We start from the raw sequence: 27,533 nt of genomic DNA, 5'->3' as shown, positions 1-27,533 counted from the left end.
TTTTGTTTCAAACCCTTTGGAACTTACACAGGATGTTTAATGGTAATTATGTTTTCATTGGAAAAATTATTTCATTGTAGCAGTTCGTATATCATATGCAATTGGCATCACATGTCCTAGTTCAGAAAACATTAGCTCCACAACTGTTTGTTTTGTGAGTATGTGAAGAGTTAGGTATACATACATGCAGCAGTTAATATCTTTGTGTGGTCATGTGCATAAGCTTTGACCCTTCTGAAGAAAAGTACATTTGAAGCAGATTTAAAATATCTGCAAGTCCAAGATGCTTCCAAAAAACAAAATAAGCATATTCTAGTTATTCAAATTTAATACATGCATCACTGCTGCAGTAGCCTAAGCTATTTGGGTCCTGCACCCATCTTTCACGAGTTCTCAAGGTGCTTCCTATAAAAGACATTTAGAGCACCAAAATACTTCAGAGCTTTTTTGTTTTTTTACTGCTAAAATGAACACTTGTGTTTGTCAGTCTGCTAGTGATTCTGTGAGACCTGGGAGGGTAAGTTAGGAGGGCTGACATAATGGTTGAGGTGTTTAGTTCACAGACACAAGGTACAAGGTTTGAGTCTCACCTTTCAGGGAAATTGTCTAGGGGTTAAATGACCCATAAGGGCAGCTAGCCTGGTAGCTTACCTATGGAACCTATTGGGGAAAGCCTTCCTATTATACCCCTATTGTACCTAATTTTATGTGAAGAACTTGTACTTTCTGTCAGTTTTTTCTTTTACTTTGAAACAAAATGACCTAGGCTATTAACGCACTGTAATAAGAGTTATGTTGTCCTTTTGTGTTTTTTTTAATACTGAAAACTGTCATTTGTATCAAGGTTTTGGCTCTTTGGGACAGGATATTATGCTTTTGGGGGACTTTCAGTGGTTTATTTACCTCAGAACGACATTTCCTGTGCTGTTCTTACAGACTCCACAAGGCTTCACTACCTATAATTTGGGCCCCTTTCCCAGCATACTGATGCAGCAGCAAAAGTCTGACACTGTGGTGGCATCTTCCCTGGAACACAAGAAAAAAGGAACCCTCAAGGGGCAGACTGGATCCTAATTTGCATCAGCTGGTGGGGAACAACACTTCTTTGGCCAATGGTTGTTCCTCATACTACCCATCTTGTACTCCCAATCTTGTTGGTGTAGCCTCAAGGCCACTAAAGATGAGGGGATAGCCTCATCCTCTGCAGGCAGTAGTGGTTGTCAATGAGTGACTCAGATTTGACATTGTTCCTTTTTCAAAACAAGTATTTTCCCTCCCCATTCTCAGCTCCTTTTTTAATGAATGGTTTAAGCAGGAAGGCACCAACAATTTGGGTTTAAACAAACCATAGAAAGGAGTTGTCAAAGAAAGGAAAAGCCTCTATATTTCAAGGATAGCCCACCCAGTCAGCTTGACTGTCCACTTGTTCAGGCTCCACATTAGCCCTTCCTGGCAATCTGTATGTGATCCCTAGACTTCATCTTCTCTTCTGGCATTGCATAGCCTGAGACAGTTTGGAACTTTCTATGCTTGTTAAGGATACTCTTAGTAATGGGAATCCCTTCCTCCTTTTCAGGGGATTCCACCTTGTCCAGGGAACCAGATTTCTCTTGTTCCTTCCATTCTGCAAAACATGTGGTCTCAGAGAGTCATAGAATCATTGCCTGTTGATATCCTCAGCAAAGGTTATTATTTAATGATATTTCTAGTGCCCAAACAGAATGATCTTGAAGGCCAGTGCTGGATCTTTCTGCCCTAAATCTTTGTCAAGATTCCAGTGTTATCACTTCAAAATCTTGTGACTTTGATTTCTCTTCAAGCTTTCATGGTAAAGCTGGACCTAATGAATGCCTACATCTCATTTCCATAGCCAAGCAAGTCACATGATCAGGTGTCTCTTTTACCCTTTAAACTCTACTCTTCTCAAAATGCCTGGCTCTAGTCATTGCTTATTGCATACAACCAGGTATTCATATCCTTCCATATCTGGATGATTGTCATATCTTTGTAGACTTTTTCCAGGTGTCAGTCTCTACCAAATGTTCACCAATTTCTGTGCAACTCTGTGTTTTTCAAATCATTTTGAAGAAGTCTTCTCTCATCCCATCTCACAGAATGATTTTCCTAGGATGTTAGGCTCTTCCCAAGGCCAAGTCATTCTTCTCCAGGCAAAAATAGCTATATCAACAGTTTGTCTTAACTTTATCAGCCTACATCAAGGGATATTCTCAGGATTCTAGGGTATATGGCACTGATACTATTCATGCTGCTATTTGCCAGACTGCATGTGAGAAAAACGGTCATATCCCAGATCAGTCTTGATTCAGCACCTACAACCTTTGACTTTCTAGATTACAATTCTATGATTTGTAAAGAGGTTGACTGGATGGTGGGTGGACCAGATAGCTTGGCAATCCAGGCCATCCATTCTCCCTTCTGACCCCCCCCCCCTGCAATCAGGCACCACAGATGCTTCAGACTTGGCATGGTGAGGGGTTTCAAAAGTGGTAAAGTTACAAGCTCTGTGGGACCCAGTACACAAATTGAAGCACATAATGAAATGTTAGCTGTTATCAGTTCTTTGAAGGCCTTGAAGCATCACTGGTTCCCAAGACCTCTGCAGGTATACACAGATAACACCACAGTAATATGGTATATAAATGGGGAGGGGGGTAACAGATCCTATCTTTTTTTTTTGCAAACTGGCTATATTAGCCTGAGAGGTAGCAACTCATCTCAGTCTGACTCTTCAGGCATCATATATTCCATTACGGCAAAACTGATAGAGTCCCCCCCCCCCACCCACCCACACACGCACACACGCACACACACAGACTTCATCCTGAGATCTTCTAATGTTTAATTTGACTGAGGGGAACACTTTAAGTAGATCTGCTTGCCTCTTCTCAGAACAGACAACTAAAGAGATTCTACTCCAGGATTTCTTGCAGTCAGGACTGGCAGATGTATCTTTTCTCATGATCATAGATGGAAATGTTTCTTTTCCTCCCTTTCCACTGTTTTTTAGGGGTCTTCTAAAGACCCAGAAGGACTTTCCAAAAACTGTGGTGATGAGACTGTTTTAGCCACGACAACAGTGGATGTCCTTCCATATCACTTGCAGTATTCTTTCTAAAGGGATCCCCTGCTAAGGGTAGCCCAATATCTGGCCAGTATATCAAAGCCTGAGGTTTTTCAAGGATGCTGTATATCACACACATGCTTCTTTCTCACAGCATAGGAAATAAAGGTGATGTACATGTTGCAGAACTTTGCTGCCAGTCTGAACACCATCTTTGATCATCAGTTTGAATGCTCCTTTTGTGTTGGTCACCAAGCCAATTTCAGATAAGTGCCCCATTAGGTTTTTCTTCTTATCATATTTTATCTTTTGGTTACAAGTTTACATGTCATCCAGAAAGGGAAAATGTCAGTGTAATTGACAGATTCCCCATAAGGACCATCATGAGCTGTGTTTGTTTTGTTTGGGTGCTTCTCATGACCATACTTTGTGCTCGATTTGTCATGTGTTTGTCACTAAGACCCGTCATAGTTGTGTCTCTTCCTTGTCTATCTATCTAAAGAACCAATGTAAGTTGCTGGAAAAGGATGCATTGGCAGAATTGTCCCATACCAAGGGTCAGATATATGTCAAGAAGACCAAAACAGGTCAGATTCAGCTGCTGTACCACCTCCCTGGACAGCTCTCTTGAGGCTGGTGAAGGCCTGGAGGATCATCCAGTTGTTCCGTTGGATTCCTCTGCCATGAGGGTTTGAGGCCGGCATGGATCTGGCTTCTCCCATGTCCTCTGAGGCTCTGCAGATGGACATTGAGGATGTTGGGGGGGAACCTTGGCTGATCATTTCCGATGAAACAAGGGGTGTTCCACAGATTCTTGTACAAGAGGAGATTCCCACTACATTCTTGGCAAGGCTCTGAACCTCCTAAGATCTTTTGGGATGATGTCTCTTTCAAAAAGGAGTAGAAAACAAAACATATTTCCCCTGCTCCTAAGGATCCTCAGCGTGAATGGCAAGATTTTACAGGGGGGTTGTTTAATGCACTCATGGTGTTGAAAGCCTCCCCAGTGAGTTCCTGTCCCCCCTCGGTCATCTGCTGCTTTTAAGAGGACTAGAGAGCAGGACACTTCTGATGAGGAGTTGGACTCTAGTGAAGAGTCCTTGGCTTACTTCTCTTGGATTCCTTCTCCATTGGACTATGGCTGTGAGGAGGAGGACACCATTAGTCCTGACCTCTCCTTTTTGAGGAATTAATTTGTGGGGATACTATCTTTTGTATGATGGACCTCTTTAAATGGAACTGTACTTGGATTTCTGACATCCAAAAGAGGTATTATGAACTCCTCCAGATGGAGCCCCCTAAGCCCTCTGCTGTCCCTCCGGTCTTAGCTGCCATGTTACACTTTTTCAGCAGTTTCTCAGGCTCCTGATTCCTAGCTTCCAGCCCCTAAGAAACCTGTAAGTTTTTATAAGGTGCCTGATGTCCGTAAGTTTCTTTATAAATGTCCTTCTGCTGACCCCTGTGCTTTGTCTGTCTCTCCTGACAAACCTTCCAAACTATTGCCTTCTACTAAATTGCCTTCTTCTGACAAGGACAGCAGGGCCATGGAATGGCTGGGTAAAAAGGTCTATACTGCTGCTACCCTAACCTTTCGGGGCATTAATTATCAGTCCCATATGACCTGGTATGTTTTGGCTCTTCTTTCTCAGGCCTTTCAAGTTATTTCTGGCCTTCCTTACTGTGAAGGGAAGGTTTTGGCCTTCTCTTTGTTGGGCTCCTCTTCTCAAGTGACTCTCCATTCTATTAAATGTAGTTATGATGCAGCTGATATTTCTAGAGCCCTTTTGTTCTGTATTAAAAACATTATTCTTTGCTTCATCTTCAACCTTTGCCTGATTATATTAAGGCCAAGCTGATGGATACTCCTCTTGACAATAAGTCTTGATTTGGTTCTGAAGCTGATGAGCTTTAAGTTCCTGCAGGAGAAGGGCAAGGCCTTGCAGGAATTAAAACACAGTTTTGTTTCCCCTGTTCCCATATTTCAGAGGAATTATGCTTCTAAGTCTGCCTTTTTATGTAGACCATCTCACCCTCCGCCCACAGATAGTTCTAGACAGGCTCCTTCTGCTAAATCTACTCAGAAACCTCCTTTTCCAGATAAACCAGGTTCTGTCTGACTATCTTCTTCCGTGGCTAGGTTCCATTGTCTCTTTGTATTTCCCTCTCTCACTTCTCAACTGGTTAAAGATCACTCAGGATTCTCTGGTTCTGTCCATCATCCATCAGGGATACTTCATGGTGTGGAAATCCCTTTCTCCTTTTCTAGGTATTACTGAACCTCCTCAGGAACAGCTGCTCTTTTTTTTCAGGATGTACTTCAGGGTCTTTTATCTCAAGGGACCATCCAAGCAGTTTCTGCTCTTCAAAGGGGGAAGGGTTTTATTCCAGGATGGTTTTGGTTACCAGGAAAGAAGGCATCAGGAGGCCGATTCTGGATCTTTCTCAGCTCAACACTTCTGAATATCCCTTCTCTTCATATGCTGTGCCTTCAGACCCTGTTTCCTCCTCTTCTTTCTCAGGCCTTCTTGGTCTGTCTGGATCTCAAGTATACCTATCTTAACATCCCTATTCATCTCAATTACAAGGAAGTATTTGCTTTTGTCTGTTTCTTACTTGGATTTTCAGTTGTCTGCTTTGTCTTTGGCCTTTCTACTGGCCCAAGGGCTTCACCAAATGCCTCGCTCCTGTATTTGCCTTTTGCAAGATGTCAGGGATACAAATCTTTTCTTAACTGGATGACTTGCTCATTAAGGCCTCCTCCCCTTGATTTAGCACCTCTACTATGCTATTTGCCTCTTGCAAAGGCTAGGATTTACAATAAATTTCCAGAAATCCTTCCTGACTGCTTCTCAGGATCATGTTTTTCTTGGGTGCAGGCTCCAGACCATTCCTGTGCTGACTTTCCTCCCACCATCCAAGGGTCTGGCTCTAATTACCTTTTTTCAATCCCTTCTTCCTCAGGTCTTGGTTGCTGCAGGGAGTTTCTAAGGGCTCTGGGTTACATGGCTTCCACCATCCCTATTTTTCCTCTAGCCAGGCTGCATATGGGGAAACTACAGTGGTTCCTAAAGTCAGTTTTGCTTCAGTTTCATTTTTTGGACTTTTTAGCTCCTATCCTTCCATGCCTCAAATTAGAGCTTCAGTGGTGGATTCATCAGCTGTCTCTCAACCCAGGGCTTCCTTTCAGCCCCCAGTCTCCTCTCAGGAACTTTTTTTTTGGATGCCTCAGACATGGAGTGGGTGCTCTTTTTTGCTCTCTAAATGTTCAAGGTCTTTGGCACCTTCATCAGAGAGTGGATCATATCAACATCAAGGAGATGGCAGCTTCCTCCTTGCTCATCAGGCCTTCAATACTCTTTTTCTTCCAGGGCCTCTCAAAATCTTAGGCAATACCACAGTGATGTGGTACAACAACAAGCAAGGGGGGACACGGTCTCCTCGTGTGCAGATTAGATCTTCAATTTTGAGATCTGGCTGTCCAGCAGACCTCTCAACTATCCCTATTTTGTATGACACCCCTTGATGTTTCTCAAAGTTTTGTTCTATTCCTCCTAAAATTGGAAATCATTTTGAGAATTTCTAATATAATGCCTTTTCTTTAGTTATTTTTTTTACTTTGTTCCAAATTCTGTTGGTAAAAGTTGAGAGCTCTTCTGTCCAGTATTGGATGACTCTTCAGGCTGTTTATATTCCGTCAGAACAGAACATTGTGGCAGACTCTCTGAACAGGTCCATAACACAGACTTATGACTGGATGATTTATAGAGATGATATAGAGCGAGCCCCTTTTGGAATGATCCTCACAAAACATCTGCAGCAGCTGGAAAGGCCACAGAAGTACCTCACAAAAAGGATTACTCGTCTCAAACAGATGCCCTACATTGACTGTCTCAAAAAACTCCAGCTTTACTCTGTAGCATATCGCCTACTCCGAGGTGATCTCTGCCTAACATATAAAGCTATGTCACACCCAGAGCTGTTGGACATGCTACACCTAAAGAAATCCCAATCCCTCTGAGCTACACACTCTAGGGACCTAAACCTTGTCACCACAATAAACAAGACATGCTGGAGGGATAGATTCCTGCTCCAGAGACATCCCATACTCTGGAACAAGCTACCCATCTATGTCAAGCAAAGTTTTTCATTAGCACACTCCAAGAAAAATCTTGATGAGTAGATGGGAAATAGGAAATACACCCCAGAGATCACCTCTGTGGCTCTGCTTAACAGGGGCACAGGAAAATAACTTTCTTGGGTAGGGTAAGCCAGGGAACCTTCACCAAGAATGATGCCACAATACAGAGATAAGATGATCAGCTTTAACAATTGGCTTAAACTCTGGTGTCATTCAAAGGGGATCCAATGTCTGTCTGCCTGGGATGACATGCTGGACAAGCCACGCTGCTTCGCAAGGGACGGCTTGCACCTGTCACCCCTGGGATTCCAGATATTGGCAAAGGCTCTTGCCACCCCCATAGTGCCTTTTTTAGGCAAGGCTCAAATTCTAAACCTACCACCCTAGAACACAAAAAAGGAAAAAAACTAAGGGTAATGCTGCTCAATGCCAGAAGTCTAAATCTCAAAATGCACGCACTCGAGGCCCTTCTCAGTATGGAGAACATCGATGTCTGTGCAGTGACAGAAACCTGGTTCAAGGCTCCTGAGAGCACCCCAGCACTATCAGGTTTTACCTCTTATCATGCGTTCCGGCCCCAAAATCCGGACAATACCAAGAAAGGAGGGGGGGTATCCATATTCATCAAGGAAACCCACACCTCAAGACTGGTGGCAACGCACGATGCATCAGAGACCATCCATGTGCAATTAACCATAGGCAAGACTGCTCTGCAAATTGTAGCATGTTACAGGCCACCCTCACAAACTCAGGAACCTCACATGGCCTTCCTGAAAACACTAGAGGGGATAAATGTATCACCAAACACCATCATACTAGGTGACTTCAATTACCCTAATATAGACTGGGAACACTACTCAAGCCCAAACACCCTAGCCCAAAAGTTCCTGGAATTCATAAACTCAAATGCCATGGAACAACTAGCCACCATCCCCACAAGAGGAGAAAACATACTTGATCTCATAATCACGAACATGGGAGCACAATGTTCAACACCAGAAGTATACCCCTCACTGGTGAGATCAGATCACAAACTAATCTCGCTGGAGGTCCTCATCCCACCCCCACCTGAAATAAAAAAGACCACAGTAAAGAACTTCTCGAAAGCCGACTTCATACTTCTAGACTAGTGTGGTCTCCTTTAAGGCCCCGAGCGGAAAACAGTACTCAAGCCGCTGAATCACTTACAAATGCCTTCTACCAGCACCTGCAGGACTGCATGGATAAGGCAATCCCAAGCAAAACAAAGACTCTTTGTACCAAAGGCAAGCGTCCAGTCTGGTGGACCCCAGCCATAAACAAACTCTACAACAAAAGGAGGAAGCTACTACAAGATAGAGCAAAATCCTTAAAAGGTAAGACACCCTTGATCACTATAAGTAAAAAACTAAGAGCTCTCATAAAATCATCCAAAGCAAATTTTGAGAGAAAAATAGCTAAAGACTCAAAAGACAATCATAAGGCCTTCTTTAGCTATGTTAGAAACCTGGGAGGAAACTCCCAGATATGCTCAGAACTAGTTCAAAATGATGTGAAGATTACTGATCCTACAGACATTGCCAACATATACTGGCTGACAGGTTCAGTGCAAACTCCCCCCCCCCCCCCAAAAGGAGAGATATCTATTCCAAGCGATTGCAGCCCCCCAAACATCTCCAACGCCCAAGTGAGAACTGCTCTCTCCAAAGCAAAAAACACAGCATCCATGGGACCTGATGGTGTCCCCGGCTGTGTGCTCCACGAACTCAACGAGGAATTAAACCCACAGCTAGGACAGCTGTTTAATCATAGTCTTACCTCTGGATACGTACCCAGGGAGTGGCGCACTGCAACTGTGGTCCCACTTCACAAAGGCGGTGCCTCCACCGACCCTGGAAATTACCGGCCCATTAGCTTGACAAGCCTTATCTGCAAAGCCATGGAGAGGATCATAATGGACCTCATAAATAAAGACATAGGGAATTTGCAGACTTTGGATCCATCCCAGTTTGGCTTTGTCAAAGGCAGATCATGCCTTCTAAACTTGGTTGACTTTTTCAAAACAGTCACCAAAGCCATTGATGAGGGAAAGGCAGTCCATACAGCCTACCTCGATCTGGCGAAGGCCTTCGATACAATACCCCACTCGGGTATCATTGAAAAACTCATCAGCTTAAATGTTAACCCATACATCACAAGATGGGTTGCAAACTGGCTGAGTGACAGAACCCACAGGGTCAGAGTTGCTGGCGCCATGTTAGACTCAAAGCCTGTCACAAGTGGTGTACCACAGGGCTCAGTCCTGGGCCCACTCTTGTTTGGCATCTACTTTTCCGAAGTACAAGCAAACACAGGAAGGTTATGGCTGACAAAGTTTGCAGATGACTGCAAACTGGGCGCCATAGTAGAAAACACATCTGACACAGATATCCTTCAGAAGGGTCTCACAGAAACGGATAACTGGTGCCAGAGCCATGGCCTAAAGTTAAATGCCAAAAAATGCATAGTCATACCCTTCGGGAAAAACAAGGTTACCCCTAGCTACCAAATAGGTGGCAATCCACTGAGCACAGAAGAAGTTATCAGGGACCTGGGGACCCAGGTTGATAGTAGTCTGTCATTCGACACCCATGTAGCTAAAGTAGTTAGGAAGACCTTCTACATTGCCCACCTTATCATGAAGGGATTCTCATCTAGATCAAGGGAGGTCATAGTCTCCCTATACTCATCACTCATCAGACCAATGATTGAGTACAATGCCCCATTCGGAATGTATCTGACCCGACACTTGCAGCAGCTGGAGAGGCTACAAAAGTTCCTCACCAAAAGGATAAAGGGTCTCAAACATCTGTCCTATGCTGCCCGACTGAAAGAACTCCAGCTCTATGCAGTCGCCACGCTTGCTCAGAGGTGACCTTTGCCTAACATACAAGGCCATGTCAAACCCAGATTTGATGAATATGCTTCACCTCAAAAAATCTAGATCCGTCAGAGCCACAAGGCGGAGACTTAAACCTCGACACGGCTATTAATAGGACGTGCTGGAGGGATAGATTCATCACCCAAAGACTCCCTATATGCTGTGGAATAAAATCCCGGTATATGTGAGGCAGAGCACCTCGCTGGCCTTGTTCAAGAGAAATCTTGACCAATGGATGGGAGATCGCAGATATACCCCAGGGATTACCTCAGTGTCACTGCTCGACAGAGGCACAGCAAAATAATGGGTATAGTTCCCCATACTAAAGGGGTGGCATAAGCCACAAAACTATGGGCTAGGCTTGTAAATGCCCTCGGGCAGATAGCCTAGTATGAACCTATGAACCTATGAACCTATGAACTTTAGGCCCTTGGGCTGATAGCCTAGTACCTACCTATGAACCTGTGTGTTTTTGACATTGTCCACCAGTGGAATACTCCTCTGGTAGATCTTATTGCATACCCTCTGAAAAGACAACTTCCTCTCTTTTTTGTACCAGAGTCCCATGTCCTCTGGCTTGGAAGGTGGAGGCCCTCTCTTTCTTGAAAGGGGATGTTTTTCTATGCCTTCCCTCACCTTCCTCTCATACTAAGGGTCCTGCTCAAGACAGAACAGGACTCCCCCAGCATCTTGTTGGTGACTCCTTTGGCCCATGCAGCATTGCTTCCCTCCTCTTCTGCATCTGGTCAAGGATAATCACCACAAGTTAACTCAATGTGGATCTACTACACAAGACAAGGGGTCTCTCATCTATCCTCACTTCTACTCTTCAACTGACACTGTGGGTGATAGGGTTTTGATCCCTTTTAGACATCTTTTACTCTGAGGGTGTGCTTTGGGTTCTTCAGGAGGCCAGGAAATTCATTACCAGGAAATCTTATTTGTCCAAATGGAAGAGATTTTCTGTCCAGTGCCTTTCTTGTAATCAGGATCCATTTTATGTGGAGGTTCCTCTGGTTCTCTTATTTGTGTGAATGGCTCCATGCTGGGTTGGCATACCCTTCATTTTAAGCTCACTTTTCAGCTATTTCTGCTTATCTGGCTGTCAAACAATTTATTAAATATGTCCTTCATATTGGGCTTCCCAAGAAGCCTAGTCCTCCTTCCTGGAACCTTACATCTGTTCTTAAAAAATTAACTCTGGTTCTTTTTGAGCTTGCAGCTTCAGCTTCCTTGCTGCATTGTACATAGAAATATATTATTTTTTAGGCACTTCAGCTAGGAGGGTGTCTGGGCCTTATGGATGCCCCTTCTTTTTTAGTTGTTCATAGGGACATGGTGTCTCTTCATATTAATCCTTCTTTTATGCCTAAGTTTGTTAATGAATTATCTCTTAATGAGTATATTAATTTGCTCACTTTTTTCCCTTCTCCACAGTCTGCCAGCAAGAAGGTTCTCCACACCTTGCATTTGCATATACAGCTTTGATAATATTTGGATAAGACTAAAGCCATTTGCAAGTCTAAGCAAGTTTTTTTTTTTTCTTTTCATCCTAGATCTATAGGTTTGGCTGTTTCTAAGCAAATTATTTCTTTATGGATCTGCAAGGACACTTATTTTTTTGTTATTCCTTTCATGAGAAAAGCTTTCTGCTTCTGTAAAGGCTAATTCTACCAGGGTTGTGGCTTCGTCTGGTGCTTTTTTCAAAGGATTGGATACCAATTCCATCCCTGAGGCTGTTACTTGGACTTCTGTCCATACCTTTACTAAGCATTACAAATTGGATTTGGTTTCCCGAGATATAACTGGATTTGCTAGAACGATCTTGCATGATTTTCTTGAGGGCACAGCTGGGAATTCCTCTTCTTCTAAAGTTTCTTCTTGAACTTTTGTACTCTCTCTTCAGTAAAGAATACTGCAACAGTGATATGGAAGGACATAGTACAGTTGTGTAAAATCTTACCATAACAGTAGATGTTCTACCCTTCACTGTTGCAGTATTCACTCTTACCCCCCCTTTTCTCTACTGCCTTTCCTTTCTGGATGCACATGTTCCTCCTTTTCCCCTTTGGACTGTTGTCCCTCCTGGGGCTGCTCATTTCTGAGGTATGTAGATCCATATGTCACCTTTATGCCCTATGACATGAGTGGAGCATACTTGTGATGTATGATGTCCTTGAAAAACCGAAGGCTTTGGTATACTGGCTGGGCATTGGCTAGCCTTAACAGAGGAACCTTTTAGTAAGGAATACTACACCAGTTAAGGGAAGGACATCTACTGTTATGGCAAGATTTTACACAACTGTACTTTCTCCCTTCTTTTCAATATGGCCAATGACAATTTCCACAGCTTCCCTGCAGACCGGATTTACTCACACAGGATATGTTTTCAGGCATGCCGATCTGGGAACTCTTTACCTAACTGCTTGAATGATAGAATTTTGATACCTTTTTGCCACCTTTTTTTTGAGGATGTGCGGAGCAGATATTAAAGAAGGTGAGAGAGCCCACTAACAGAAAATCATATGTGGTGAGTGGAAAAGATTTCCCATTTGGTGCAACCAAAAAGTCAGGATCCTTTTCAGGCCTCTAGTTATAAACTATTTGTGTGAGGTACTGTCCAATGGTTTATGATACTCTTTTCAAAGTACACTTGGCATACATTTCTGTTTGTCTGCTTTTATAATCCCTCCTTTCTAACAATGCCCAAGTTAAACAGTTTTTGAAATGGGCCTTAAATTCCTGGCCACCTAGAATACAGGTGGCTGTGCATTTTGCATTTGTGTCTCAATTTCATGCTTGCTTCGTCTCCATTTGAACCAGCACATGAGGCTCATTTGAGGTACTTTACATGGAAGATTGTTTTACTTATTTTGGCATCTGATAGGTGAGTATCTGAGGTGCTACAAGCAGTTATGGTGAGTCAACCCTACCTCATTTTTTATGGTTTCTTTGATAAAAATATACTACCTATATGCGTATTGTCATTTCTGACTATACTTGAAGCCAGGCTCAATTTCCTTGCCTTTTCTGATCTACAGAACAAGTGAGAGAGGTTTCTTAACTCTCTGGATGTACACATACAGCTCAGATACTACCTAAACAAAAATTGAGCTTTCAGGAAAGTTGACCCAGCTGTTTGTCTCTTCTGAAGGTAAGAAAAAAGGGTGACCTGTAACTAAGATGACTATTTCTAGAGGGTTGTTTCATGTTATTACTTTTGTGAGTTATACTCACTGCAATAAGCTACTTCTGGGCAGGGTAGAGCTCATTCAGTGAGGGCATTGGCTGCTTTTGTGTCTGTCTGTCTGGAAAGGGTGGACTCTTAAAGTATTCTAGAGACAGCACCTTCATCCTATGTAGACACTTTTGCAAGTAACTGCAAGCTGGAGTTCTTTTCCAGGTCTAGAACAGACTTTGTCAGGATGATTCTTCAGGGGCACCTGGAGTCTTTGTTATTGGCTTCTTCTCTTTTTTGTTTTGGCTACTCCTGACTAAGCTATGGTAATCTACCTGAATATCTTAGGCTACTGCAGTAGTGATCCATTTCTTCTGTACTGAACATGGTACAGTTGTGTAAGTAATCTTACCATAATAGTACAAGTTCTAATAGATCGCTGTTGCAGTAGCCATTCTTCCCTCCAACTTCCTATTTTTCTCTTAGTGTTGTTGCTTCTGCTGCTGCCAGCAAAGGGGGAGGGGTTATTTTTACCCTTTTTATATAGTTTGGATTCAATTTGTTTTCTAGTACAAGTATGCAGGACGTTTATACCTTTCTGGGGGAAAAAATGCTGTGAAGTATCTTGGCACTCCAACCACCTTTTACGGGGATTGACATGAATGCTCCTGGCAGTTGGAGGGCACAAAAGACACTCAAAGCTCTGGGAAGCTGACAGATGAAGAGGTTAAAACCCAAACAGATTAGGCTACTGCAGTAGTGATCCATTAGAACATATACTGTTATGGCAAGTTTACTTACACAACTGTACTTTATTCTAAATTGTGCTCACATTTAATGCTGAAGTATATATAGAAATCATGTGGAGTGTGAAAGATGAACTGTGTACACATTAATACCGTGTAATAGTTAATGCTGAAATGTCTAAACATTTAAGCTGACTAGTATGCATATTAACTAGTTAACTATATACTTGTTAATACTGAGCAGTGCATGTATTTAAAGAACTGTATAAATATAGAATACTAAATGGTGTAGATATGGAATGCTTTATCATAACCATATTTAATATGAGTATCGCACTTAATTTTTTGTCTGTGCAATACTGTTGAATGGTTTACATATAGGACCAGATTCCAAAAGATCTTCTCTAGGTCAAAGTGACTTGCACTGACATAAGGCCTATTTTTCAAGCACCGAGCACAAGTCTTTTAGAATCAGGGCCATAATGTTGAGTTATGTACACAGTCCTGAATGGTGTACACTTCAAATTCTAAAATGTGAGCATTTATAATATTGAGTGGTATACATATTTAAAATGGAACTATATAAACAAATAATAATGGATGATATTCCTATTTGTTGCTGTTTCATAAATGTTCAATTGTAAATGGTGTACTTAACCATTGTTAACTTGAGTAAGCATTACACGTTTAACTGCCTACATATAATGCAGAGTTGTATATATAGCTGTGAATATCATCCACTTTAAATGCTTAATTGTGAGCACTTGTGATTCTGAATAGTATATAAATTAAGTACAGAAATGTGTTTCTATTAAGAGATTAAGAATGCTGTACCAATTTAATGTTGGATTTGTGGGCATTTCAAGCTGAATGTGTTCATGTCTAATGATAAAATCTATACAAAGTGAAAGTGTACATATTTCACTCTAAACCGTATATGCATTTTCTGCTGTTAGGTTTACACAGCTCATGCTGAGCTATTAACATGTTCATACTGAACTATTAGCATGTTGATGCTCTCATGCGTATACTTCCCATGCTGTATAGAGAATATATCTGATAATGACCTGTGTGCATATTTAATGTGGAAGGTCAGATGCATTCATTGCTACCCATTTGCATGAAGCTCCAGCATGCACATAATTCTGAAAGACAAGACTGCACAGTTTAGGATTGCAATTTGTATTATATGATATGCTAAAACTGAAATGTAAGTTTTATGATATATATATATATATATATATATATATATATATATATATATATATATAAAACAATGCTGACAAAGTGATTTTGCAGGAAGGCTTATCTCAAATAACTGGTGCCAAAATCATGGACTGAAACTAAATGCAAAAATATGCATTATTGTATCCTTTGGGAACACACAAAAAATATGTCCAGAGTGTTAACCCAGTTGTTCAGGATTTGGGAATGTATGTGGTGAGTGGCCTAACTACTGACCAAAATGTATCAGCTCTATACTGCACAGCTTATAAACAGCAAAGGGTTTGCCTCTAGATCCAGGGATGTCACTGTCCCCCTTTACTTGGCACTAATTAGGCCACACACTGAAATAATGTCCCCTTTGGCATGCACATGTTCAGACATGTGCAACAATGGGAACACCCAGAGAGATACCTTACTAAAAGGATACAAGGCCTAAACATGTCCTATGTGGACCGACTTAAAGCCCTGTCCTTATACTCCGTATCCTACAGACTGCTCAGAGGTGAGAAGTGTCTGGCATACAAGGCATCCTCCGACCTAATATTGATGGATTTACTGCTTATTAGCAAGTCAAATGGCATCAGAAGTACTCTAAGGATCTAAACCTCCTCTGCAACATTAACAGAATGATTTGAAGAGATTGGTATATCTCACAGAGGATACCACTGCTCTGGAACAGACTCCTCATCCATGTAAAACAAAGGTTATCCCTGTCCATATTCAAAGGCAACTTGGATCTATGGATGGGAAACAGAACATTTACCCCAGGGCTTGCTTCCTGTACTACTAATGGACAGAGGCAGCACTAAATGCTTTATCCCATGCATGTGTCCCCTCATAGGTTCATATGTTCATAGGATCAGCCAAAGACCACTGGTTTTGGCTTGCACCTCAGAAAGTTATACCCCAAACAGTAGAGGCCGCGAGACCGATCCTTGGGGTATGCCAGTTGTTACGAGTTTACTTCTCGAGGTGGCTTTCCCTATTTTGACTGAGTGGGTTCTTTCAGTTAGCTACCCATCTGGTAACACGTGGGTTGATGCCTAGCTGGGAGATTTTATCTATTATGCCTGAGTGGAGAATAGTGTTGTAGGCTTTGGCTAGGTCAAGGTAGGTGGTCTGCACTGCCTTTCCCTCATCCATGGCTTTGGTGACTGCTTCAAAGAAGGCGACCAAGTTTAACAACAAGCATGATCTCCCTTTGACAAAACCTGACTGTGTGGGATAAAACATTTGGAGGTTGCCAATGTTCTTGTTTATAACGTCCATGATAATACGTTTGCTGGCATTACAGATCAGGTAAGTTAGGCTGATGGGCCTGTAACTGCCTGGGTCAGTGACCTCTCCACCTTTGTGTAGAGGGATGTTAGTGGCTGTCCTCCATTCTGCTGGGACAAAGCTGGTGCACAAGCTTTGGTTGAATAGGGTGCCTAGAGTTGCTGAGAGCTGTTGTCTGAGTACATGTAGGACATAGCCAGGGATGTTGACGGGTCCCATGGATGCTGTATTTGTTTGCCTTTGAGAGGGCATTAATGACCTGCTCCCTGGTGATGAGGGGAGGGGGGCAGGTGCTGGGGATGTCCTGGTTTACTGATGGGGGGACAGGGGGTGAAGTTTTCACTAAACTTGTCTGCCAGCAGGTTGGCTGTATCTATGGCATTTGTGTATGTGTTTTTCTTTACCAGCAATTCACAGCAGATTTTGGAGTTACCTTTGATATTGCAGACATATGTGAAGAAGGCCTTGTGATTGTCCTTGGTGGATGTGGCCAATTTGGACTCAAAGTTAGCCTTGGAGGATTTCACCAGTAACCTTATTTGCTTGTTCAAAGGAGAGATTGCTCCCAACTTGGCACCTGCTCCTTCTTGGTCCTGGACAGCAATTGTTTTTCTTTTATTATAGAGTCTGTTTATTGCTGCTGTCCACCAGACAGGTTTACTCTTCCTTTCTCAAATTATCTATGGTCTGATCCTAGTTATTCTCATTAGGGATACTATATAATTATCACCCATGGGATGGGTAAGGCCAATCTCTAACAAACTGGGATTAATTTCAGCACAAAGAGGGAAAATGTGCAGCTTAATATTGCTTTCAAGGACAGCTAGCCTAGTACTTGCCTCCGAACCTATAACATTCTATAACATGTAGCCAGCTGCAGCACAGACTTTAAATTCTTTATACACCTCTGAGCTTTTTTTATATGGAACTCTGACATGAACAGAAGTAATTCTCCAGTATTACAAATGCCCGTTTTTACTATAGCCCAAGTCCCTTCCACTGTAGTAAAGCAGTACATGCCCACGTCATTCCTTTTTTTATCTTAATGATTCATGTTTTCAGGCCAGCATATCAGTTTAAACAAATAATTTGAGTGCTCAGTGCCTGTTAACTTACTTCAGCACTGAGTCAATGAGAGAAATTGTTTATGCTGCTTGATTTCTTTTCTCTATGAACTCTTTTTTTCATGATTATACATTTTGTTATATTACTCAGTGGGGCAGAGCAGAGACTGGCAGTTATCCCACTTGTTATCACCAAAAATGGTGAGAGGGCCATCTGTTGCATATCCCATACATTGGGCAGCAAGTGCATCACACGTCTTGGCAGTGTTTAATAATCTTGATATGTGGTGGAACACCTGACCGCCTCAAACGATTCACCTGAATATTAACAAGGAGACCAAATGCCTAAATGCGACTGTGGTCTTCAGTAGAAGAAAAAGACAGCTGAAGCTATAATATTTTCTGCACAGACTGTCATTTAGAAACATGACTTCTAGGGCTGGGTAGTCCAGACTATAGTTTCATGAACAAGCTCATATTTGTGCATCACCTAGAAGCTTGAGTTATGGAGCAGCTGATATCTGTTTCTTGGTTTATAATCTGAATTTATCTTAGGTGCTAAAATCTTGATATCAAGAAGCACATCGTTATTCCTCAGACGTCCAGCAATGCACCATGTATAACTTGGTTTACCACAGTCCTAACTGTTTCAAACAATAATAGTTCTGTAAAGTCATAAAAGCAAAGCAAAAATTAAATTCTGAGCTTCTATAAGCTATAGAACAAAGACATAATGCTTTCAGCCTCCATTTGTATGACACATCAGGTATTGCTGAACTCCTTTGCCTAACCAGCTGTCTTAGTTGTTCAACATTCAGAAACAGAAATGGCCAGCATATTATGTTATAGCTTTAATGAATGTTTTTTGTAAAGAAAGCAACACATGGATAGTAAGCTGCAAAGCATATAAAATAATGCATAACATTAATATTGTAGAAAAAAATATGTTCAGTGCCTTTTTATTGCCACTAAAATTACTTAGGTCTCTTAAGTTATTAAATATTCTTGTGCTCTTAGGTGAGTATTAGTCTTAATTGTTCATAGAGGCCATTTTAAGCTTAGCAACTTTTTTAAAATGAGAATCAAATCCTGTACCTTGTGACTGTAAGGTAAACTTTTGAACCATTACACCAACTCCTAACCCCCTATGATTTGCTATACGACTATTCTTTCTCCATTTCACTGCTGGTACATATTCCTGGGCCTCCTGTAGTCTATGTCCCGACTAAATAAATAAATAAATCTAAATTAAAACTTGAAAGTTATTTGTTGAGCCAGATCTTAAGTGTGCACATTTAGGTGCATTAAACTTCAGCTCATGGCTTTCACACCATGACAGGAATTCAGTCATATAGATTTGGGGTACGTATCACTTCACCTAAAACTCATTTCACCTAAAACTAATTTCACTGACAAGTAGTACAATAAGGCAAGTCAAAGGTATATGTCCTTTTCCCCACTGTAGTGCGATCCTGGTGTTAGTATATATAATTAGGAGGGGTGTGGGGGGTGTAGACCCCCACACTGGGGGGTGTGGGGGCAAAGCCCCCCTTCTACTTTGGTTTTATGGGTGTCTGGTTTTGTTTTACATTATTTGGTAAAAGCTGCGCCCCCACACAACCCCCCTTAATATATATACTAACACCAGGATCACACTACGGTTGGGAAAAGGACATATACCATTGACTTGCTTTAGAGTACTACTTGTCAGTGAAATGAGTTTTAGGTGAAATAAGTTTTAGGTGAAATGAACTTTAGGTGATTTGGTCTTGGTGAAATGAGTTTTAGGTGAAGTGATACATACCCAGATTTGACGTTTTGAAGAATGTTTCTGGAACTGTGCAGATTCCATCAGAATTGGTTGTATATCGGGAAATATAAATATCAGATGTGAACTGATAATTAAACATGCAATAACATATAAAGGAACTAAGAGAAAACCCGGGGCACACTACTCAAAACTAATGTTATACCTTATAAACTTAACACTATGGCTTCTGTAAAACAATCAAATTAAATCCATTTTTATATTCAATTAACAGAGAGCTGAAACCTGTTTAAGAATTTTAATTTTACCAAAACTTTCTAGTCAAGATATTAAATATGATTTATTATTTTCAGTCACATTTGTTTGCATGCATTGTACTTAAAAAGTTTGAATGTGAAACTTAACAGAAGATGAAATACTCCACTGCATAAAGCATACCTGTAAATTCTTTCTCCAGACATTTACAGCTGCAAATGCAAGCTGCATTTGTTTCCTTCGAGCATCTTTATGCCTTTTATAAGCTATTTCAATGAATATTAGAAAAATTCCAGCTACAATTCCTCCTGCTACAAGCATAAAAACACCTAAAAAAGGATGACAAAATGATTATATTTTAATATTCAATGTATCACAGGTGAACTCTTTCACCTTGTAGAAAAATCAACATTGTGTACACAAGCGTGAAATGGTTTACGGAATCTTTTTTAATTGTTTCCAGTAATGTTGAACTGGAGAGAACAATGAGCAATTCATAGTAATTCTAAACAATTAAGGATGATGAAGTGCATTATAGAATGGATCATTTGACAATATTATAATGTGATGAAGCTAAATAAGTAAAAAGCAGTATTAATAATTTGTTTGGAGTTTGATGATAGCATGACTCAGTCATTAACAAATATTTTGACATATCACATCGAAACGTCAATATAAACCCACATTTATATCTAAATACTATAATATCTTTAGTGCCACTCTGTAAAGAAATGGAATATAAATTATTGCGTTTCTGTCTATGAGAGCAGCAAGATAACAGCTCATCTGTTGCCTATTATCATGTCAAATGTGAAAAGACAGTTGAGTAGCCTGAGTTCTGGTACTTAGGGAATGCCATGAAAGACCTTTATGGGTCTGAAAAGGATCTGTTTTTACTGGGTGGTCATGCTTATGGAATGTTATAAGAGACCCTTGGATTATTTCACATTTGAAGGTCCTGCTTAGGAAATGATTATGCAAGTAGAGACCTTTATGGGCCACAAAAAGGCGATTCATACTGGGAGGTCATGTTGGAGAAGGGGAAAATATTAATAGTTCTCTCAGGTTATTGACACAGACACAGCCCTTGGCAATTAGCTTTAAAATACTGTTACTGAACCCCAGGATATCTGTTCTTTTTGGTAGAATGGACTGATCAGTCCACCTTGTAAAGTTTCTGGTTTGATTCTGTGAATGGGAACCAACTAGATCTCTCTCTTGATCTCCAATTTTGTGGTATTGACAGACATGAGAGAGACAGGGGGCAATCATAGGGTTTTTCAGGACATCTGATGTTCTTTTAGCATCACTGATGGTTTATGCCCAAACTGTGGTCTAAATAAGTAATATAATTCAATAACAAAATGGACAGTAGACTAACAAATGGGGTTTATACATGGAATAATACAAGATTACTTTTTTCTCTCTGAACTGAGATGTTCAAGTGAAAATGTTAACACCAGACAATAGCTGTTCCTAACTGAGTCAAACATACATTGTAACCTGAAGTTAAGGCACAGCTTTGAAAACAATGCAAGTGAAACAAGATAAAAGGTTTTGTCAAGAAATTTGGCTCATTTTCAGTTTTGTCATATGGAACACACTTCACTGCAAACATGTTGGACTGCCCGTTGTAATCCCCAACATGTTTACTGTACTTACATATATGATGCTATGGTACATTGTGAAATACCTGTAAACTCTACATTTCCATAGTATCATCAGACCTGTGGGTGTAGTAGATAATTTCATGCAGAGCCGGATGTAGTACTAAGTGCCCTCGGCATCTGCTTAGGGCTCATGTTGGCTGGGACTGAAATCTCCTGTAAATTAAAAAAATAATAATAAAATAAAAAGTAAAACCCAACTCACTGCTAGCATTAGGACCTTGCAGGAGGCACAGCATGCCAACTTCCATCTCTACACCACACAGCAAGCCCCAAAAACCTGCCCCATTAGAAAACCACATGGTAATAGTTTTGGAGAAAATGGACTTGCTTAGATGCATAGCCCCATACCTCTCAGCACAAGAAATGTGTGCATTAAGAACTGTGAGTAGGTATATACATGTGTGTGTAAATGACTTAGTTAGGGGCACTGTCTAGGTAAGTGACTTTGCTCAGAGTCAGACCTTGATCTTAATTGTTGAGAAGTAAATGCCTTAAACCTCCATACAAACTGCCAGGTCTTTTTTAATTTATTTACATTTTGCAAATGACTGAGGATTACAGTCTGTTAATGTCAGAGTTTTAGCTGTAATATTCAGTGCAAGTGATGCAATAGGTGGCATAGTTGTTTCTGCTGCAGAATACTGTGTGTTCCCCTACCACACCAGGCAGATTAATTCCTGGAACACACCATTTTTTTTTTTTTTTTAATGTAACACATGCAATTTATTCTTTGAGGGCAGCAGACACTGAATTTGTAGATGAAGCACTGAACATTTTGCCAATAACAACCTCTTCATTAGTTAATTATATTTAATGTGGAATTATTCAGATGACTTTTGTGTTTGCTGAGATTGTGTTATGGTTGAAATGTTTTGAAATGGGTAGTTTTGTCATTATTGGTTCATATGTTTTGTTTCACTGCTGGAAAAGTGTTAAAACGCAACAAATTTAACAAAACACTCTGGCCACTGTTGCTGTAGTAAACAAAGAATATAATTTAATACAGTCAGGATTTCTTTATGCATGGTCCTAAAAGTGTGCTGGAGTTCCATGGCTTGAAAACAACCCAAGGGTACACTTAATTTGACACTGGTCAAATGCATTTTGTATGAATGTGGGTTTCATTGCAGTTTCACTGAATGTGAGTTTCAAGGGCAGAGATATTTTATTGTTGCCCATGCTAGGTCTGTTTTCATTGTGAGACTGGATTGTTTTATTTAGCAAATGGCTAACAGTGTTTGTGCTATAAAATTTGAAATAAGTTTTACATTAAATCCAAATATCTGTAATCATTGTAGAAGTGCACAGCTTCAGAGTCAAACGACTAGCCACTGCTCTGCTGTATTCATCTATGCAATCCAAGGAATCTGTTGCATTCTGCTAACCATAAGTACAGTTTTATACTTGTATTGCTGATTTTAGCACTTTTTGTCTGATGTTGAATAGATTAGATTCAGACCTGCTGAATCTGGTTCTCTTTGTCAAACTGAGCATTAAACTGGGCTGTCTTTTGTTGGAGAGGGTCTGCCTGCCCCCTTGTGGCAGGATAGTGTAGTTTGGACTCATCTGATTGAAGGTTGCTGGCACAGGGCACAGTTTTGAACTTTTTTATTGGTTAAATTGTTTAATTCAGTGTGCTCACTTCTTTTTCTTTCGACTGTTCCCGTTAGGGGTCACCACAGTGGATCATATGTTTCCATTTCTTCCTGTCCTCTGCATCTTTCTCTGTGACACCAACCACCTGCATGATGTCCTCTCTCACCAACATCCATAAACCTGAACTTAGGCCTTCCTCTTTTCCTCTTACCTGGCAGCTTCATCCTTAGCATCCTTTTCCCAATATACTGAGCATCCCTCCTCAGCATCTGTCCAAACCAAAGCAATATTGCCTCTCTGGCTTTGTCTCCAAACCGTCCAACCTGGGCTGACCCTCTAATATACTTATTCCTAATCCTTTTCACCCTTGTCGCACCCAATGCAAATCTTAACATCTTTAACTCTGCCATGTCAAGCTCTGACTCCTGCCTTTTTGTGAGTGCCACTGTCTCCAACCCATATAACATAGCTGGTCTCACTACCCTCTTGTAGACCTTCCCTTTCACTCTTACTGGTACTCGTCTGTCACAAATCACTCCTGACACTCTTCTCCACCCACTCCATCCTGCCAGTACTCTCTTCTTTAACTCTCTTCCACACTCACCGTTACTCTGAACTACTGATCCCAAGTATTTAAACTCATCCACCTTTGCCAACTCTACTCCCTGCATCATCACTATTCCTCTATCCTCCCTCTCATTCACACACACATATTCTTAGTCCTGCTGATCTTCATTAAGCCTCATATTTGAGCTTGTTTTAACACATTTCCACAGAGTTAGGCAACCGGCCACTACTCTGCTGTATACATCTGTCTACATGTAGTGCACCACCTTACACCATCACGCACTACCGCACAGTGGGGTCAATCATTGGTGGTTATAAATGCAAAAACTTAGTAGATAAATTTTCCCATAGTAGCTGAATGTGTGAGAAGCAAACGAGGAGGAGTATCTATCTTCATCAAAGATGACTACACTTGTAGATTGGTGAGACAGGAAAACTCCATGGAGTTACTCCAAGTTTAACTGTGGGTAAGACTCTCCTTCAAGTAATTTTTAGCTATAGGCCCTCTTCAGTGAACCATGATACCCAGGCCGCTTATTTGGACCTACTTGAGTCAATCAAATTACAACCAAACACTCTAGTCATGGGAGATTTGAACCATCCCCCCATTGACTGGGAAACTTACACAAGTACCAACATGCTCACACAAAGATTCCTGGATTTAAATACTAATGCCCTGGAACAAATAGTATGCAACCTCACAAGGGGCTCAAATGTTCTGTACCTGGTCCTCACCAACATGGATGACCATTGCACCACGACAAGTATAGGACCCTCACTGATTAAATCTGATCACAAAATAAGTCCGGTTTAAAGTAGCTATAACACCTGAACCCCTCTTAGGTGAAATCAGGCTAAACATTTTCACCAAAGCTAATTATACCCTCCTAACGGATGGCATAAATAATTTCCAAGCTTCTCTTCTCACAGATGGCATTGACAACTATACTAAGGTATGCACAAATGCCCTGTACAATCACTTATACAAATGTATTGACACTGCCGTACCTGATAGGATCAAAACAAAATCCTCATAAACAAAACAAGGCTCCCTGGTGGGCATCTAACATTAATAAGTTAGACAACAAGAGGAAGAAGTTGCTGTCTAAGAATAAAGGGAGGTTCCAGCACTGGAAGAACACCCTCCTCTAATTGAACAAGCAAATAAGACAACCTGTTAAATCCTCTAAGGACAACTTCGAAGACAAACTTAGCAATCATGGCTAAGAATAACCATAACGCATTATTCAGCAATATCCATAACCTAAAAGGTATGACCCAGACATGTGCTGAACTAGCTGTGGATGGTATCATGCAGACTGATCCTGTTAGCTGGCAGGTTTGATGAAAATTTCACCCCCTTCTCCCCTCCAAAACATTACACAAAACATTTCCTTTGCATCTTCCCCCACCTTACATCTCTAAAGAGCAAGTCATTAATGTGCTCTTCAAGGCCAAACACACAGCCCCTACAAGACTGGATGGCATCCCAGGTTGCATTTTAAATGGTTTAAAACATGAATTAGCAACTCCATTAAGTACTCACGTCAACCACAGCTCGAGTACTGGTTTTGTCCCTGCTGAATGGAAAACAGTAACCATCATCCCCCTTCATAAAGGGGGTACAGCAACAGACTCTGGGAACTACAGATCCTTAAGCTTAACCAGCCTTGTCTGTAAGGCCATGGAACGAACCATCATGGATCATTAAGGATATAGGTAATCGCTAAAACCTTGATCTGACACAGTTTGGTTTTATCAAAGGCAGGTCATGCCTGTTAAATCTGGTGGATGACTTCGAATACGTCACCGGAGCCATAGACAAAGGCAAATCTGTGCATCCAGCCTACCTTAACGTAGTCATAGCCTTTGACACAATCCTACATTCAGGCATCATTGATAAACTCTACTTGTTAAACCCTTATGTTGTCATGTGGGTTGCTAACTGGCTCACCGACAGATAACCCTGAGTTGCAGACTTTACCTCAACCAGCAGACCTGTCACCAGTGGGGTTTTATAGTGGTCAGTACTGGCCCCCTACTGTCTGGAATATACTTCTCAGAACTTCAGCCCAAAACAGAGGGGCCTTGGCTGATGTTTGCTTATGACTGTAAATTAGGTGCAATCACTGAATCCCCAAACGATGTCAATATACTTCAAGAAGGGGCTTGCACAAACCAGTGATTGGTGCTAAAGCCATGGATTCAAATTCCGTGCTAAAAAATGCATTATCATCCCCTTCAGTAAAAACGATATCTCTGCAGACTATCATATAAATAATAATACCTCAAGTAACAATTCAGTAGTGAGAAACTTGGGAACACAAGTTTACTGTAGCTTAAGCTTTGACCACTATGTGTCTTCTGTGGTAAGGAAAGCATTTTACATTGCACATCTCATTAGCAAAGGCATTGCCTCAAAAGTGAAAGAGGTCATAAGACTCCTTTGGTAAGTACCTTACCAGGCACCTGCAGCAACTTGAAATATCTCAGAGATATCTAACCAAAAAAATTCAGGGTCTCCAGCACGTGTCATACACTGACAGACTGATGTCACTGCCACTGTACTCAGCAGCATACAGAATACTTAGAGGAGACTTGTCCCTGGCCTACAGAGCAATCTGTGATCCAAACCTAATGGAAATGTTGCACATCTGCAAGTCAAATGGGACAAAGATCACCTGTTCCAGGGACCTTAACCTGGCCTGCAACATAAATAGAATCTTCTAGAGAGAGAGAGATGTCTCAAAGAAATTGCCATTCCTTTGGAATAGATTACAGGTTCACATCAAACAGAGCCTCTCTATGACCCTGTTTAAGCATAGCCTGGATTATTGGAGCTAATTAAGATCTTGAGTTTTGGCGCAATCCTTTATATTGGGTTTTTCTAGTATTATATTGGGTACATATGGCTAGGCTTATAAAGACCTTCAGGTCAATATCCCAGTAACCACCTATGGAATTAAGTATTACTGCACAGTGACCAATCTGGACCATGTTTATGGATAACAAGGCAGAGAGAGCCAAGTAATGGGACACTAGAATGGCAGTGGAGGGCCTGGCTGTGGATCAGGGGGTGCATGATCCATTACGCTGCCCATGATCTGGCTCTGATTTCATGGTAGGTTTGGTGCCTGGTAGAATGGAAGGGTGCCATTCAGTCTTTGGAATCTGCACTTCTTTGACAGAGTAAATGGCATGAGATATGTCAAGATTTTATAGGTTTATAGGTAGGTACTAGGCTATCGGCCCAAGGGCCTATGTAAGCCTAGCCAGCAAGGTTCCATGGCTTACGCCACCCAAGAAAGATATTTTCCTGTGCCACTGTCGAGCAGAGACACAGAAGTGATCCCCGGGGTGTATTTCCTATTTCTCATCCACTCATCAAGATTTTTTTGAAGAGTGCTAATGAAGAGCTTAGCTTATCATAGATGGGTAGCTTGTTTCAGAGTATAGGAAGTCTCTGGGACAGGAATCTATCCCTCCAGCGTGTCTTGTTTATTGTGGTGACAAGGTTTAGGTCCCTAGAGCATGTAGCTAGGAGGGATTAGGATTTCTTTAGGTGTAGCATGTCCAACAGCTCTGGGTTTGACATAGCTTTATATGTTAGGCAGAGATCACCTCAGAGCAGGTGATATGCTACGGAGTATAGCTGGAGTTTTTTGAGGCGGTCAGTGTAGGGCATTTGTTTGAGGCCAGTAATCCTCTTTGTGAGGTAATTCTGTGGCCTTTCCAGCTGCTGCAAATGTCTTGTGAGGTACATTCCAAAATGGGCGTTGTACTCTATAATGTGTCTGAGTGATGAGTAGAGGGGAACAATGACCTCTTTTTTCCTGGATGAGAACCTTTTTATGATGAGGTGTGCCACATAGAAGGACTTCCTGTCTACTGTGGCGATGTGACTATCAAAGGAGAGACTACTGTCCACCTGGGTCCCAAGGTCTCTTATCACGCATTTGGTGTTAAGTAGATAGTTACCTATATGGTAGTTCATGGATACAAAGTTTTTACCAAAGGGGATGACACTGCACTTTTTGGCATTGAGCTTGAGGCCATGGCTCTGAC

At 41.3% G+C, this 27,533-nt stretch overlaps 1 protein-coding gene across 1 annotated transcript in view; it reads right to left on the bottom strand.

Annotated features, from left to right (window-relative positions):
* Positions 1-27,533, bottom strand: part of LOC122790835 (glutamate receptor ionotropic, NMDA 1-like) — a 61,416-nt gene that overhangs the window by 9,379 nt on the left and 24,504 nt on the right. Inside the window, exon 2 of the mRNA XM_044058474.1 lies at positions 19,819-19,964. Coding sequence (XP_043914409.1) covers positions 19,819-19,964 — 146 coding nt within the window. The remainder of the gene's footprint in view (positions 1-19,818; positions 19,965-27,533) is intronic.

Source organism: Protopterus annectens, chromosome 16.part0 (assembly GCF_019279795.1).
Source record: "Protopterus annectens isolate FY-2018-M chromosome 16.part0, PAN1.0, whole genome shotgun sequence".
NCBI lineage: Eukaryota > Metazoa > Chordata > Ceratodontiformes > Protopteridae > Protopterus > Protopterus annectens.
Note: the sequence above shows the minus strand (reverse complement) of the source record. Positions and strands in the feature narration are given on the sequence as shown.